The 16,035-nt window shown below is 41.7% G+C and overlaps 1 protein-coding gene across 1 annotated transcript in view; it reads right to left on the bottom strand.

Annotated features, from left to right (window-relative positions):
• The window catches only part of reps2 (RALBP1 associated Eps domain containing 2), a gene marked incomplete at both ends in the record, with an annotated part of 50,297 nt that overhangs the window by 21,006 nt on the left and 13,256 nt on the right, over positions 1-16,035 (bottom strand). The window contains one exon of the mRNA XM_080527225.1: positions 4,366-4,472. Within this exon, the coding sequence (XP_080383351.1) occupies positions 4,366-4,472 (107 nt within the window). The remainder of the gene's footprint in view (positions 1-4,365; positions 4,473-16,035) is intronic.

The following is a 16,035-nucleotide window of genomic DNA, read 5'->3' as shown; positions in this document are numbered from 1 at the left end:
TTCGCTGGCTGTCTCGTGGCAAAACGCTGCTGCGGCTCTATGAATTGCGCATCGAGGTGTTTGCTTTCCTGACAGAAAACGACCACCCTCTTGCAGCCCTGTTTGAGGATGCAGTGTGGGTTGCGCAGCTGGCATATCTTGCTGATGTCTTCACTAAGCTGAATGAGCTCAACCTTTCACTTCAGGGCAAGTACTCACACATCCTTAACATGTATGACAAAGTGAATGGATTCATAAAGAAGATTAAATTATGGGAGAGGAAATGTAAGGATGGAGATGTGAGCTGTTTCCCACTGCTTGATGGCCATCTCGCCACCACTGATGCTGACAGAGGTCCTGTGGTGAAAATAGTTAAAGCACATCTGTCCAAACTTGACACTGACTTCAACCAGTACTTTCATGACATTGAAACAAAGTCAGAAAAACTGGACTGGGTGAGGAACCCATTCAGAGTGAATGACAGGAGCAGCAGCAGCCTTCCTGCAAGCCTGCAGGAAAATCTGATGGACATGTCCTCTGATCGTGGGTTGAAGATGGCACATGCTGACAAGTCATTGACAGAGTTTTGGTGTGATGTTGAAAAGGAATATCCAGTGCTGGGAAAGTGTGCATTGAATGAACTTTTGCCTTTTGGATCTACATATATGTGTGAAGTGACCTTCTCAGCTTTGACCCACATCAAAACCAAGCCAAGGAACAGACTGAGTGTGGAGAGCAGCCTGGTGACTGCTGTTGCCACACTGCCTCCAGAACTGTCAAAGCTTATAAAAGAGAAGCAACCTCAAGTGTCTCATTAAAGCTCAACTGATGAAAAAAAGAATTGCAACTGCTACTGGGTGAGTCTATTTTTCACAATGGTGTAAATATCTATGTATTAAAGGGGAGTGGTTCAAATGATTTCATTAATAATCAGTAGAGTTAGATAAGAAGTTTAAGTGTGTGTGTGTGTGTGTGTGTGTGTGTGTGTGTGTGTGATAAGTTTTATCCTGTCTCATCTTGTCTGTTTCCTCTCCCCATCAGTCAAGACTCTGGGATGAGAAAATGATGACATCACTGCACCTCAGACAGAAGCCAAAGAGGAGCAGGAGAAAGGGAAAAGAAACAGATATCAAATCAAATTCATTATTATTTATTATTTATTTTTCTATTTTCAGTGAGTGTGTGGGCATGTGGTAACAATTAACCATTGAGGTGGCCAGGTGGCACATGTATTGGCCAATTAGCTCATGTAGTCTAATTTTGAATGGCAATGTTTTGAAATGGCAAACATGTGACTTTATGTCAGATTGTTGTGTGCAGAAAACCGTGTTCAGTGCATTTAAAAAGTGCCATTTTGAAAAGCAAAATGTGTGTAAAGCAGAAAATGTGTTTAGAGTTTTGGAGACATGAGAAGAGGTTTTGCTCTCTGTGTGTCAGTAATAAATGTTATATTTGCAAGTTAGAGTTTAATTGATTTTTTTGGGAAATAATCAACACGCATGAGTGAGGGGGTACTTCTGGCATGGCAAAACAGCTCAAGGGGTACACAAGACAAAAAAGGTTGGGAACCACTGATTTGGACTATTGGATTATATTATTTTTTCCCCCCATTAATTTTTTGTGACCTGAAATGGAATATGATATGATATGGAATGAAATATCTATGTGTAAGATATTATTACTCACTAGGCCATCCTGAGCTGTGCTATTCTGTGCTGGACCACTATTGGCGCTTTTCCACTACTGACCCGAACCGGGCCGCATTTGTATCCGAGCCGTGCCGTGCCGTGCCGTACTTTGAGAAACGCTTCTCCATTATACGGAGCGACCCGGGACAAGGAGGAGTTACGTGTCATAAGATTCCCCCCCCCCCCCCCCCCGATTCCCCCCCCCCCCGCTATACAGATCAGCGGGGGGAAATGCGTGTCTCCTGACACGTTGAGCACTGTGCTTTTTTTGTTGGTGAACTACCGTAATAAGCCTAAAAAAGTTCAACTATTCAAAAAGTGCAACTTCTCTGCTTTCAGAAACTGTTTGAATTTTTTAGATTGGGCATATAGTTCATGAATTACGGTAGTTTGAATCCGCTGTAGACAGCAAGACTATCGGCATTAGTCAAATACATGCTCACATCAAGTCATCCGCTCACTGCTGTCCATCAAAAATGGCACATCCATCAATAATATTACACAATAACAACTGCTCTGATTAGATTGCTTAGATTGTTTAATACATCAACGGGGGGAAAAGCGAGATGAACTCGCGAGTTTCATGCTTCCTCCATTGAACGGAAAGTCCTATCTATCCCATTCAAAGTGTTTTAGCCTTCCCCCTTTCCACTGGTAATAAGGAATTGGCAAGAATAGATCGATATAAATAGATCAACATAATGCAGCACTATCATGCACAGATCAGCCTTAAAACATGTAACGTTAGATATATAACGGTGCGACGTATTTCTACGGAAAGGCTGACTGACTTGTGGCTCATTCAATCTCCGCGTTCGTTATAGATAAGCTTGCAGCAGCGGGTGAACTCCCGGTTCATTGAGTTTACGATTAAAAGCATATCTTCTCGGGGTGTCAGCGTGGTGGTTCAGGGATCAAAATGACCGTATACCGATGGTGAAGTTAGCAAAGGAGTATTGTGTTTGTACCACCTTCATAGCCGGTGTTATTCACGGGCAAAGACGGTGCCCGGAGGCACCCTTTGCGGGTTAATAACTGTGGTTTACCGTGGGTTAGGATAACAATTCAAACGTGTCCGGATAGGGGAGAGGACAGGGAATCTGAAACCATTTGAATGGTGTCGATACGACACTGCTATCACGGTCGACACCGACATTATTTATATATACATATGGATGTTACCTGCCTGTTACCTGCCGCTTTCAGTTCTACAGGACATCGCCATAATAGCGATTTTTTGTTATGCTTGTTGTAAATAAAAGTTCTATGATGCATTGAAATGACATTAAACTAAGATAATACGATGGTTATCATAATTTTTCAAATCTTTATTAATACGTTATTACAGAAACAGTAAGTGACATTTTCCTAGAGCGAAATCTGTTGTGGTATTTAAAAATGGCGGTTAGTGATGAAATCTATGAACATGGGATGACGATTTCCATTGACCAATCAACGGTGTGCACTGTGCAGCGTCACACGTCACACGCAGCCTGGCAAAAAGGTTCCGGCTCTCAAAAAGGTTCCTGCCCTCGAAGGGTAGCTAAAGAAGCGTGCCGTACCGCGCCGTGCTGATCCAGGCCGACAAATGGAAAAGCGCCAAAGAAGCAGGCCAGCCTGGGCTGACCCGGGTCAGCACCGTAGTGGAAAAGCACCATATGGGACCAACCTGAACTGTGCTATCCTGTGCTGGACCACTATGGGCGAACCTCAGCTGTTGGTATTGCACTGCCTGCTTTCATTTCACATTGCCCATTACAGCCCTATTAGGGCCGGAGCTGAAATACAAAAATATCCATTATGAATTACCACCACAGAGTGGACAAGTCGGTTGGACAACCTCATGATTCCCCAGATTTAGACATTGTCATGAATACCCCCACTGCAAGGGTACAAGCAGGCTAGCACCATACACTACATAGGCAAAAGTATGTGGACACAGTTATGGTCTGGGGCTGTTTTTCATGGTTTGGGCTAGGCCCCTTAGTTCTAGTGAAGGGACATCTTAATGCTACAGCATACAATGAGATTGTGGAGAATTGTATGCTTCCAACTTTGTGGCAACAGTTTGCGGAAGGCCCTTTCCTGTTTCAGCATGACAATGCCCCAATGCACAAAGCTAGGTCTATAATGACATGGTTTGCCAAGTTTGGTGTGGAAGAACTTGACTGGCCTGCACAAAGCCCTGACCTCAACCCCATCAAACACCATTGGGATGAATTGGAACACCGACTGCGAGCTAGGCCTTCTCGCCCAACATCAGTGCCCAACCTCAGTATCACTCTTGAGGCTGAATGGGAGCAAATGCACGCAACCATGTTCCAAAATCTTGTGGAAAGCCTTCCCAGGAGAGTAGAGGCTGTTATAGCAGTAAAGGGGGGACCAACTCCATATTAATACCCATGATTTTGGAATGAGATGTTCAATAAAAACATATATCTGTGTGATGTTCGGGTGTCCACATACTTTTAGCCATGTAGTGTATGTTGTGGGTCCAGCTAGGCAGCTTTTATCAACCTGAACTGTGCTGACAAATGCAACATGAAAAAAACCCATCTGTGCCAGCAAAGTACAGCTTGGTACAGCCTGGTGAAAGTGGCTAATGTGTGGGCTAAAGCTCACCAGCTCTACCAATATGGCTCTTCATAGTCAAATATCATAGGAGGATTTACACATATAAGTGATACTCTGGCCTTACCCGAGCAATGGTTGGCTGATCTAGAGAGGGCTTGGTCCCGTAGTGACTAGGGGAGGAGTTCTCCTGCTGGGCGGGGGTGGGCCTTAATGAGTGTTTATTCTCATACGCTAAGGACAAAGGAGAGAGCACACTGCAGTAGTCTTATTGGACAAGGGCAGACTGGAGAGCACATATTCATACGCCAAATAACAAGTATTTTCCTTGTCCTCTGTCCTCGTCTCCTTCTCAAAACACTTTGGAGAAGAGGTTCTGAGGGGAGGATCCTTTGATCTTCTCCTACAATGTGTTGAGAAGGAGGAGAGGACGTGAGGAATCAAGGAGAGATTGTGCAGGTTTAGCCATAGGCTGGATGGAGAAAAGAAAGAGCACTGGATAATTCTTATAGGCTGGGGATGAACGCAGGGGACAGTGGACTTAAAGTCCATATTCACAGCAAATTTAACATGAGTTAGGGTTTTGAACAATTTGAACGCCAATATGTGAAATGTGAAAACAACAGACAGACTGAGAGGAGAGCACAGATAAAAAGGGAATGACAAGACAGAAATGAAATCTGCTCTATAAAGGCTTGATGTTGAGACATAGTTAAAACATGTTAATAACATTTACATGTGTGACGCCTGGGGGTTTGCTCTCTTTCTGTAGCGATCCTTGGGCACCCTCCACCGGCAATCTTGTGTATTGTTCTGGTTAGTCTGGCTATTATCTGTAATTTTGTGCACCTGTTCCTTGTTACCTCCCTGGTGTATATGCTCCCAATTCCCCATTGTCTTTGGCTGTGTTCGAAATGGTATACTAGCATACTGCATACTAGCATACTCAATGAGTATATACTGCATACTGCCTACTAAATTCATAATAAGTATGTGAAAACCAGCCGACCGTTTACACTGCACTATGCATACTGCCTTCCAGAATGCATTTTGCCCCGGCCGGAGCTGGGAATTCAAATTCCTCTATTTTAAACCTCCATTGGCTAAAGCCCAATTTATCCTTCTGCGTCGAATTTACGCGCGGCTACGCCGTAGCATACGCAAGGACTCTCCCAATTTATACTTCTGCGTCGCGTTGATCCGCTCCGTTGGAACAGTGTACTCATAGTGGCATAATCGCGATTTTTCTTGTTATGCTTGTAAAGAAAATGTCCATAATGCATTGAAATGACATTAAACTAAGATAATACGATGGTTATCATATAAAATCTAATCTTTATTAATAAGTAATTACAGAAAAGGTAAATGACATTTCTGTCATGGCTTCCGCATTCCTACGAGAGAGTCGGAATGTGACGCAACTAAGCGGACCAATCATAGTTCTTATAGATTACTTTACATTAAATATGTCTATCATAAATATCATTTAAACCCAACAAACAGCCATGGGGAACAGCCATCATAGCCCTGTAACTAATAATTTATTTCTAAATAAACAGGATTGTACATCTCGTAAATGTGAATCGCGCTCCTTATAGGAAGGCTGTGCCTGACGCTTCCATAGGGCGCTCCGTTGGAACGGTGTACTCAAAGCGGCATAATAGCGATTTCTTGTTGTAAATAAAAGTTCTATGATGCATTGAAATGACATTAAACTAAGATAATACGATGGTCATCATCATTTTTCAAATCTTTATTAACAAGTAATTACAGAAAAAGTAAATGACATTTCTGTCATGGCTTCCGCATTTTGGCCTACGAGAGAGTCGGAATCATATCGGAATCATGTGCTACCAAGCTGACCAATCACAGTGCTTACGGTTGCGTAGGCATGGCTGCATAGTTACATTTTTGGAGAGGTGCGCGTCAACCTACGCCGTAGGCTGCGGGCCTACGCAAGCAACGGCGTAGGCTAAGCCGTCGATTTTACGCAGAAGCATAAATTGGGCTTTAAAGCTGTAATTTTGGCTTTACAAGTGTTAACATGTCATTTTATGAAGTTTTAATATGTTTTCAGGCGAGAAAGTAACCACATATATTCCCAAAATGTGTCCAGTTTATCAAAATAACCTGTTTATATATCTGATCTGACGTTTTTTTCTGTTCGCTAGCTACATTAAGGCTGCGTTCGTAAATTCGCCCTGGAAATCTGATCAGCACTCATGGAATGCCTCTGTGTGCTCCGGCGCTCTCAGAGCGAATTTACGAACGCACCCTGCGTTGCTTACATACCTTCACTTACGGAGTTCGACAGAAACATATCGTAATAACGTATCATGGGCTTGCTGCAGCAAGCACAATATAACCAACTTGTCCGTCTGAAGCTACAATATTGGGATCATTCGTGATTGGGCTACAAGCAGTCAAATACTAGGCGAACGTGTGTGTAAGACATGAATAAACTTGGATTTCATATTTGCATATTTGTAATCATGACGACGTAGACATGTCTAAGAGTGCATTTCACCATGTTAATTCCCAGTATAGTGAAAATACCACCGCTCATCCGTGATCAGACTTAGCTGGGGTGCTGCAGCTGAAGAGTATCAAATAGAGTGCAAAAAAGCAGCATCTGCACACTCAAATCTGTGCAAAAAACGATGTTTATTGCAAGCTTTCGGTCCCCAGGCTATCGGACAATGTAAACAACAGCTAAATGACGAGTTTGTATGACGCAGTTTGACGAGGCTGAAAGCGCACAGGGTTGCCAGATGGGATTGACAATTTACAGCCTAAACTTTCTATAACCTCTAAATCCAGTAGCCCATTCGGCGGTAACCCGCCCCATCTGGCAACCCTGGACGTGCAATGCATTTTGGGGATTCAGTACCCCAGAATTGTCCAGTCGTATCATACTTAAATAATTCAGAAAATATAGTATATATACTACATTTCTCGCATACTGCACAGTGTGAACGCTCTCGCATACTCAAATCCACGTCATATCTAGTATGAGTAGTATGCTAGTATGCCATTCCGAACACAGCCTTTGTCAGATGTTGTCTCTCTGTGTCATGTGAATTGGACGTGCCTGTCTTTTGAAGCCTTAGCTAACCAGGTTGGTTGTTAAGTATTGAGTCTTCCAACAGGGAACAAAACATGTCGAGCACGTAACGGTTTGAGTTGGGCTGTTCATTCTCATACGTTCTGGATCCACTGCTATATGATTCCCGTCGTCGTGTTGACGGCCAACGACCCAGAAAGATGCCACAGAAAACACTGGGATCCATTGTAGGTCTGCTTTGCACCGGGACCTGTTTGGTACAGACAGACAGCAGTCACCATGAGTAGTCGCTTCTATCAGCGCACGGGCGCAACGGCGAGGATTATACCACATTTTCTTCTGTTCCTTCTATGGATTACGGATTTGTACATCAAATCACCACAGAACTTGCATCTTATGGAGAAGGAGTCAAACTTTGTTGGAAAAGGTGAGACACATAGCGACTTTTATCTCCACGCCGCAAAGAAATGTTTGGGCTTCGGAGCAACAACCATTCACACGACGCTGACGGCGGACCGGACGAGAAGAAACAAACCCCCGACAGGTAGAATGGACAGAAGAACCGTGATATGGCTCTATCTACTGCTCTCGGGAGACATCCAGCTGAATCCCGGACCAGTCGCAACCAGGCGGGCTTCACGTTTAGCCAGACAACAACTATATCTTTCCCAGGCAAATGCTACGAGCATAAACATTGACGCCATTGTCGACAAACCGGTTAGTTTGCCGGCAACAGCAGACTTCCAGGATTCAGACGTGGCTAGCAAAACAATGGGTAGATATGCTAATAACATTACCCCCCCACCTATCTTCCACCAACTAGCCAGGGAACACAGAGGCCTCCCCCACCCGGTGACGAACCCCCCCCCACCACCCGGTGACGAACACAGAGGCCTCACCCCCCCCTCCCCCCTCCCTCCCCCACCCGACGACGACCCCCCCCTTCTCCACCCGGAGACTCTACGACGAAACCGTTGAACAATGGGCGCCCCCCCCCACCCCCCAATCCTCAACGTGACGATGACCAAAATGGTGGTGACTATTTCCAAGTCAAAGACATAAACTCTCTATTTGGACACAGCAGTAAGGGCCTGCATATTGTTCACCTTAATGTGAACAGTCTTGTGCCTAAACTGGACCAAATCAGAGAAATGTTCCATGACAGCAAGGTTCATATTTTGAGCTTCTCTGAGACCAAGTTTGATGAATCCATCAAAGACCCAGAGATTGAAATAGTTAACTACACAGTCATCAGAAACGACAGGAACAGGTATGGGGGTGGTGTCTGCATGTACATTCACAACGATATTATCTTTAACACCCGTGATGACCTGAATCATGACAAATTAGAATCTGTTTGGGTTGAAATTATCTTTAACAAAGCAAAACCGGTGCTGGTTGGTTCTATCTACAGACCTCCCGATCAGAGTGATTTCTATGATATTCTTGAGGGGTGCATGGATGACGTTGACTGTGTGGAAAAGATTCTTATTGGAGATTTGAACACGGACATGCTCAGAAATGAAGCATCCGTTTTCAAATCCTTCACTAGGTTTTCTGAATTACACGGTCTCCGTCAACAAATTACCAAACCCACTAGGGTGTGTATTTCTACTCAAACCACCATAGATCTCATTCTAACATCGGATGAGTCCAAAATCTCCAAGAGTGGGGTTATTGTATGTGGGCTAAGTGATCATTACATGATCTTTTGCACTCGTAAAAAACAAAAACCCAAGGCTGGCGGTCATAAAACTATAACCACTAGATCCCTTAAATCCTATTCTAGTGAGGCCTTAAACCATAAACTGGAGAATCAAGACTGGTTTGATGAACTAAAATGCACACAGGTTGAAGAGGCATGGCTAGGTTTCAAAACCAAATTCCTAAATATTATTGACAGTATAGCCCCCATGAGAACCACCAGGGTTAAAACCCGATCGGAACCATGGATGAATTCGGACATTCTAAATGCTATGAAAGTCAGAGACCTAAAATGCTCTGAAGTTCAAAAATGCAAATCAAAATTAGTGAAACACTTAAACGAAGATCACAAAACCCACTTTGAGAAAATTAAAAAACAATGCAACAAACTATGCAATCAGGTAATTACCATGACCAAATCTGCTAAGAAAGAATACCTCGATAACAAAATCGAAGAAAACTTAAACAAACCACGTGACCTTTGGAAGCTACTTAATAGCCAACTAGGTTGCAGTCAAAAACTCAAAACCAGGTCTACAAACATCAGCATCAAATCTGGTGATTCTCTCCTTACAGACAAGCTGGATGTGGCTAAGTGCTTAAACACTTTCTTTACAACCATAGCCACTAAATTAGTTAACAATCTACCACCCCACTCAGGGCGTTATGGTGTAGAGCACATCCGTGAGTTCTACAATAAACTGGGTGTACGCAATGATGATTTTAAACTCTCCATGGTGTCAAACGATGAGGTGTTTAAAAAGCTAGGCGCTCTACACTCAGAAAAGGCCACGGGCCATGACAATATTCCAGCCAGATTTCTAAAAGACTCAGCTGCCTCCATTACCCCAATCATCACCCACATAATAAACCTCTCCATCAAACAGGGACACGTCCCCCTTGACTTTAAAATAGCAAGGGTAACCCCACTGTATAAAAAAGGAAGCAAATTAGACCCAGGCAACTACCGACCTGTTTCTATTCTTAATTCCATCTCGAAACTTATGGAAAAAATAGTTTATGAACAGGTCGATAGGTACCTTACCGAAAAAAAGCTGATGTATGAATTTCAATCAGGATTCAGAACATCCCATTCCACTGACACATGCCTTCTCTATTTGAACGACCACATCAACCATGAGGTGGACTCGGGCAAGTACTGCGGCATGGTCATGCTGGACCTCCAGAAGGCCTTCGACACAGTAGATCACCACATATTGTTAGATAAACTGAAAGCAATTGGGTTCGATAGAACATCGGTGAGCTGGATGCAATCCTACTTAGAGGGGAGGGAACAGGTGGTTAGTGTGAACGGAACACTGTCCCCCCCCCTCCCAGTGACCTGCGGCGTTCCACAAGGAAGCATTTTGGGACCTTTACTGTTCCTAATATATGTGAATGACATGTCATCAGCATGTGATTGCAATTTGTTCCTGTTCGCGGATGACTCGGCTCTGCTGGTCTCTGACAGGGACATATTGCAGGTGGAAAAAGCGCTAAGCACTGAAGTGAGTAGAATCTGCATCTGGCTAGCTGACAATAAACTATCAATACACCTAGGTAAAACTGAAACCATCCTATACGGATCCCCATCTAAACTCAGAAAGGCTGAAAATTTTAAAATAAAAGTGGGTAACATTAATATCACAAGAAAAGAGGATATTACATACCTGGGCTCCATCTTAGAGGCAAATCTTTCCGGAGATAAAATGGCAGCAAAAGTAATCAAAAAAGTGAACCAAAGAACTAGATTCTTGTACAGGATATCCTCACTTGTCAGTAAAAACACACTGAGGACCCTATCAGGAGCTCTCATTCAATGTCACTTCGACTATGCCGTAACATCATGGTACTATAGAACCACAAAGGCCCATAAAACAAGACTCCAGACAGCCCAAAATAAACTGGTTAGGCTTCTGCTAGGCCTCAACCCTAGGACACATCTAACCGCTGCTCATTTTTTGAGCCTTGATTGGCTACGAGTAGTTGACAGAGTGCAGCAGCTTGCACTGGGCCTGGTCTTCAAGATACGCTACACCACAAAGACACCCAAGTACCTGTCAACATACTTCCAAAAAGTGAACAACGTCCACACATACAACACCAGAGGAAGCTCCACGAACCACGTTCAACCGCGTTGCACCACAAACAAGGGGTTAAACTCGTTTGCAAACTATGCAGTAAAAATGTGGAACGCCCTTCCTATAATCTTAAAGGAGTGCAAAACACTGCCCACCTTCAAAACCACTCTCAAAAAACATTTACAGGAGGCTGCAATCCGTAACTGGACCCTCTAAATCAAAAATCAGATTAAAAGACCCGAACTACCCACTGTACATACTTTGTGTTTTGTCCCCCGCCCCCACCTGTGGTGTATGTCCCCACCTGTCCTACCCGCTGTACATACCTTATGTTTTGTTGTATTGTTCTTCCCATGATGGATGTGTGGTTATCTTGTAGATAGTAATAGTTATTTGTCTGTATTATCTTGTAGATAGTACTAGCGTTTTTGTCTGTTTTACATGTAACGATGAATTGAGAATCAAGGACCCCAATTGAAATAAGCCAGTGGCTTTCTTGGGTTTTTATCCTGTTAGTTGACCTTGTATGTAATATGTACTTTCATGTACCTACTTCTGCAAATCTTCTAATAAAGTTTTCAATCAATCAATCAAAAAGTCTTGTTTTTGCTGAAACTTAACGTTTGTGATTGCCTTGTGCTCTTTATTATTTACATAGCTTTTGGAGACTGAGTATTCTCCCCTTTTATTTTTCGTATTATAGTGTGGTTATATTCTGTATTAGGGATGCTCCGATCTGGATTTTTGGGGCCGATACCGATCACCGATTTTTTTCCTCAAGATCAACCGATACCGATTTTTTTAAAAATACATAACTGTAGGCCTACTGACTGGATAGCCTACATATTTTTTGCTTTTTAGACAAAAGTTTTGATCCATTAGGCTCCAAGCAAACGCAGACCCATTTTTATGGCATAGTAAAAGTCTGGCCTATCACCCAGTTAGGGCCTGAAGCCCAAGTCAGTGATATGGCTGTATAAAAGACATCATAAACATGGCCTTCATGGTTTACATACTGTTACGTCCTCCTATGTTTTCTGTTCAGTTATCTGTCTTCCCCAGGAAAAAATAAAAAATAATAAATTTTAAAAAATCGGTTTTTGCGATCTGCCATTTTTGCCGATCACCGATCGAGTCATTTGGAGTGAAATCGGCCGATTTAAATCGGTGGCCGATAAATCGGAGCATCCCTATTCTGTATCCCTGAGTTTCCTCTAAGTAAAGAGAGACTTTATTTTGATTCTACAAACCTGCCTACTGCCTCCTTTGTTCTGCGCTGCACCTGGGTCCACACCATAGTAACTCGTAACAACATGGTGTTCATTTAAATTCACTACTCGCTTAAAGGGACACCTCGCCAATTTTGTGATATGACACTTTACAATAACAAGTTATCATAGTGAATGTAGACTGCGATATAGAAGATAGGCCCTATTCATAGAGGATAACATGTTATCATAGTGAATGTAGACTGTGATATAGAAGATAGGCCCTATTCATAGAGGAGCAGAATAACATGTTATCATAGTGAATGTAGACTGTGATATAGAAGATAGGCCCTATTCATAGAAGATAACATGTTATCATAGTGAATGTAGACTGTGATATAGAAGATAGGCCCTATTCATAGAGGATAACATGTTATCATAGTGAATGTAGACTGTGATATAGAAGATAGGCCCTATTCATAGAGGAGCAGAATAACATGTTATCATAGTGAATGTAGACTGTGATATAGAAGATAGGCCCTATTCATAGAAGATAACATGTTATCATAGTGAATGTAGACTGTGATATAGAAGATAGGCCCTATTCATAGAGGAGCAGAATAACATGTTATCATAGTGAATGTAGACTGTGATATAGAAGATAGGCCCTATTCATAGAGGATAACATGTTATCATAGTGAATGTAGACTGTGATATAGAAGATAGGCCCTATTCATAGAGGAGCAGAATAACATGTTATCATAGTGAATGTAGACTGTGATATAGAAGATAGGCCCTATTCATAGAAGATAACATGTTATCATAGTGAATGTAGACTGTGATATAGAAGATAGGCCCTATTCATAGAGGATAACATGTTATCATAGTGAATGTAGACTGTGATATAGAAGATAGGCCCTATTCATAGAGGAGCAGAATAACATGTTATCATAGTGAATGTAGACTGTGATATAGAAGATAGGCCCTATTCATAGAGGATAACATGTTATCATAGTGAATGTAGACTGTGATATAGAAGATAGGCCCTATTCATAGAGGATAACATGTTATCATAGTGAATGTAGACTGTGATATAGAAGATAGGCCCTATTCATAGAGGAGCAGAATAACATGTTATCATAGTGAATGTAGACTGTGATATAGAAGATAGGCCCTATTCATAGAGGAGCAGAATAACATGTTATCATAGTGAATGTAGACTGTGATATAGAAGATATATATATATATATATTCATAGAGGATAACATGTTATCATAGTGAATGTAGACTGTGATATATATATATATATATATATATATATATATATATATATATATTCATAGAGGATAACATGTTATCATAGTGAATGTAGACTGTGATATAGAAGATGTATATATATAACTGTATATATTGATCACTGGGATAACCTCGTGGAAGTTGTGTAGTATATTAAATCATCCATGTTAACAAATTAGAAATACTGCTAGAAAACTCATCAAAATTAGCACTATGGTTTATGCATTTGCTTTAGGGGTTGGAGGCCCAGGTTCATTTTCACCTATAGAGTTGTGTGCTAAATCCCCTGTTTGCTACAATATCTTTATTCCAGCACAGTGCTCAACCAAGTAACTAGGGTCTTGGAGGATTATTAGCCCAACTGATGTGTTAGCCGACAGATGGGCTAATAAAACAGTCCACTGACATCTATTACCTCTTTGAAGTGTAATAGAATTTCGTGTCCTAACTCTAATATCTAACTTAAAACATATTTTTCTGTATTGAATCAATATTTGTTTTGGATGTTTCTGTAAAGGCGCACAACCACTGAAAGAAGAAGCAATGTTGTGTACACAACATTTTTGTACTGGTGGATAGACCTTCTTGCACATATGTATAATTATATTTCATTAAATGTCATTATTGTTTCAGGTTAACTGCTGGGGGTTTTTGGCAGTTTTTTCTTTTTTTTACAGTAGACTATGTACAGTTATATTCAATGTGTAAGCTATTTTGCAATGATTCTGGAGACAAACCGTAGTCCTCTCTCTCTCCCCCCCAAGCACAAATACGTTTTTTTGATAAACGTGGATTTTTATATTCGTTTTGGGGGGTTTGTCCACACGCAAACAAGTTTTTGCCCCCTGAAAACGAACATTTTGAAAATCTCCGGCCAGAGTGAAGATTTTTTAAAAACGCTGTATATTCGCTGTATATTTCTGACGTGTGGACGAGATAGACAGAGTTTTTTTGTATTCGTCACGTCATCATGCACATAGATTTCTATGATCATGCGCACTGCAGCTGTTTGCTGTTCCCTCCAACGTCATATCCTGGCACCAGTAACTACAGGCAACGGTGGTCGAGGCTACACAAGCGAAGAAAATGGATGTGTACAAAGTGCTTCTAGTTCTTTCACTGTTAACTGGACTTTTAACCTGTTTACTGATAAATGCACAGTTAATGATCGAGAACATTGAGAGACAGAGGTGTCTGATTGGCCAGCGGGGCTATGGGGTTAAAATTATATCGCCGACTACTGGTGTGGAATGCTCAATGGCCGTCAAGGCCCTGAACACAGAAAAGGCCTAAGTTCTGGGCCCAGGACAGTCCGGACGGATTGTATGGCAGCTAGTGCTGAGGCACAAACATGTACATTTCAAGCCTGCAAACTGTGACACTTTAAAATAACGTGAAAAAATACTTTTGTGCAATATGACAACCCTAGTTGACTATCTGTGCAGTATAGTACAGTGGATTGTGTACATAGCCTTTATTGATGTAAACCAGCTCCTTACCTTCTTGTGATTTTATGCTTTTTCTAAAATGTTTTTTTTTTTCCCTTTCCTAACACCAGGGGAGCCACCCCTCCTAAATTTCGTTGTTTGGTACCTGTACTGTAGCAATGACAAATAAAGTCCATTCCATTCCATGACAGCGTTTTTATTGCGTTCATGTGTATGCATGTGGATACAGACATTTTTATAAACATGCTGGTGTGGACGGTAATATTTTTATATACGAGAAACATTTATAAAAAAAACGTATTGGTGTGGACAAGGCCTAAGACAGCAGTGGAGGGAGGAGGCTGTAACAATGGGGCTCTAACCTATCTCTTTATAGGTTAGTTCAAAGAAAGATGAATGTAGCAGTGAATTCACACTTTTGTGCCCTGCCTGCGAATTCTAAGCCCATGTGCACTAGGCCTCATACCACAAGGATGTCCTCTTGGTAAATGGTTTTCCTCTGGTGTCTATACAAGACGTCCCCGGGTGAAACCAACCCAAAAATATAAGGATGAATCATACTGAATTCTGTTAATTCCAAGAGAGCGCACACAACATAGGCTTACTGTACCATATTTTGGGTAATTTCTTCACTGTGGTATTGGTATTATGTTTAATTTACATTTACAGTGACATCGAACAGGCAGGGTGTGTTTAAAGTTCCAAAAAACATCATCCTTCCTAATAAAAATAAAAATATAAACCCTGAAATGGACTTGCACAGTGTTACACATTAACTGTTGTATTTCTGCATGCACAATTTGAAGAGGAATCTGCTAGAGACAGAAAGGCGAACACATCTGGCAGTAACAACATGTTTGTATGCAAAGCTGACGTGACGAAATTGATCTTTGAAAATAAAAACTGTGACTAAACTATTTTGACTTTCGTTGACGAGACTAAGACGAGACTAAAATGTTTGTGGTGGACTAACGGACATTCACATTTTTAATGAAC

This window comes from Nansenia antarctica (genome assembly GCF_963989245.1).
Source record: "Nansenia antarctica genome assembly, chromosome: 1".
Lineage (NCBI taxonomy): Eukaryota > Metazoa > Chordata > Actinopteri > Argentiniformes > Microstomatidae > Nansenia > Nansenia antarctica.
This window is presented reverse-complemented; position numbering and strand designations above follow the sequence as displayed.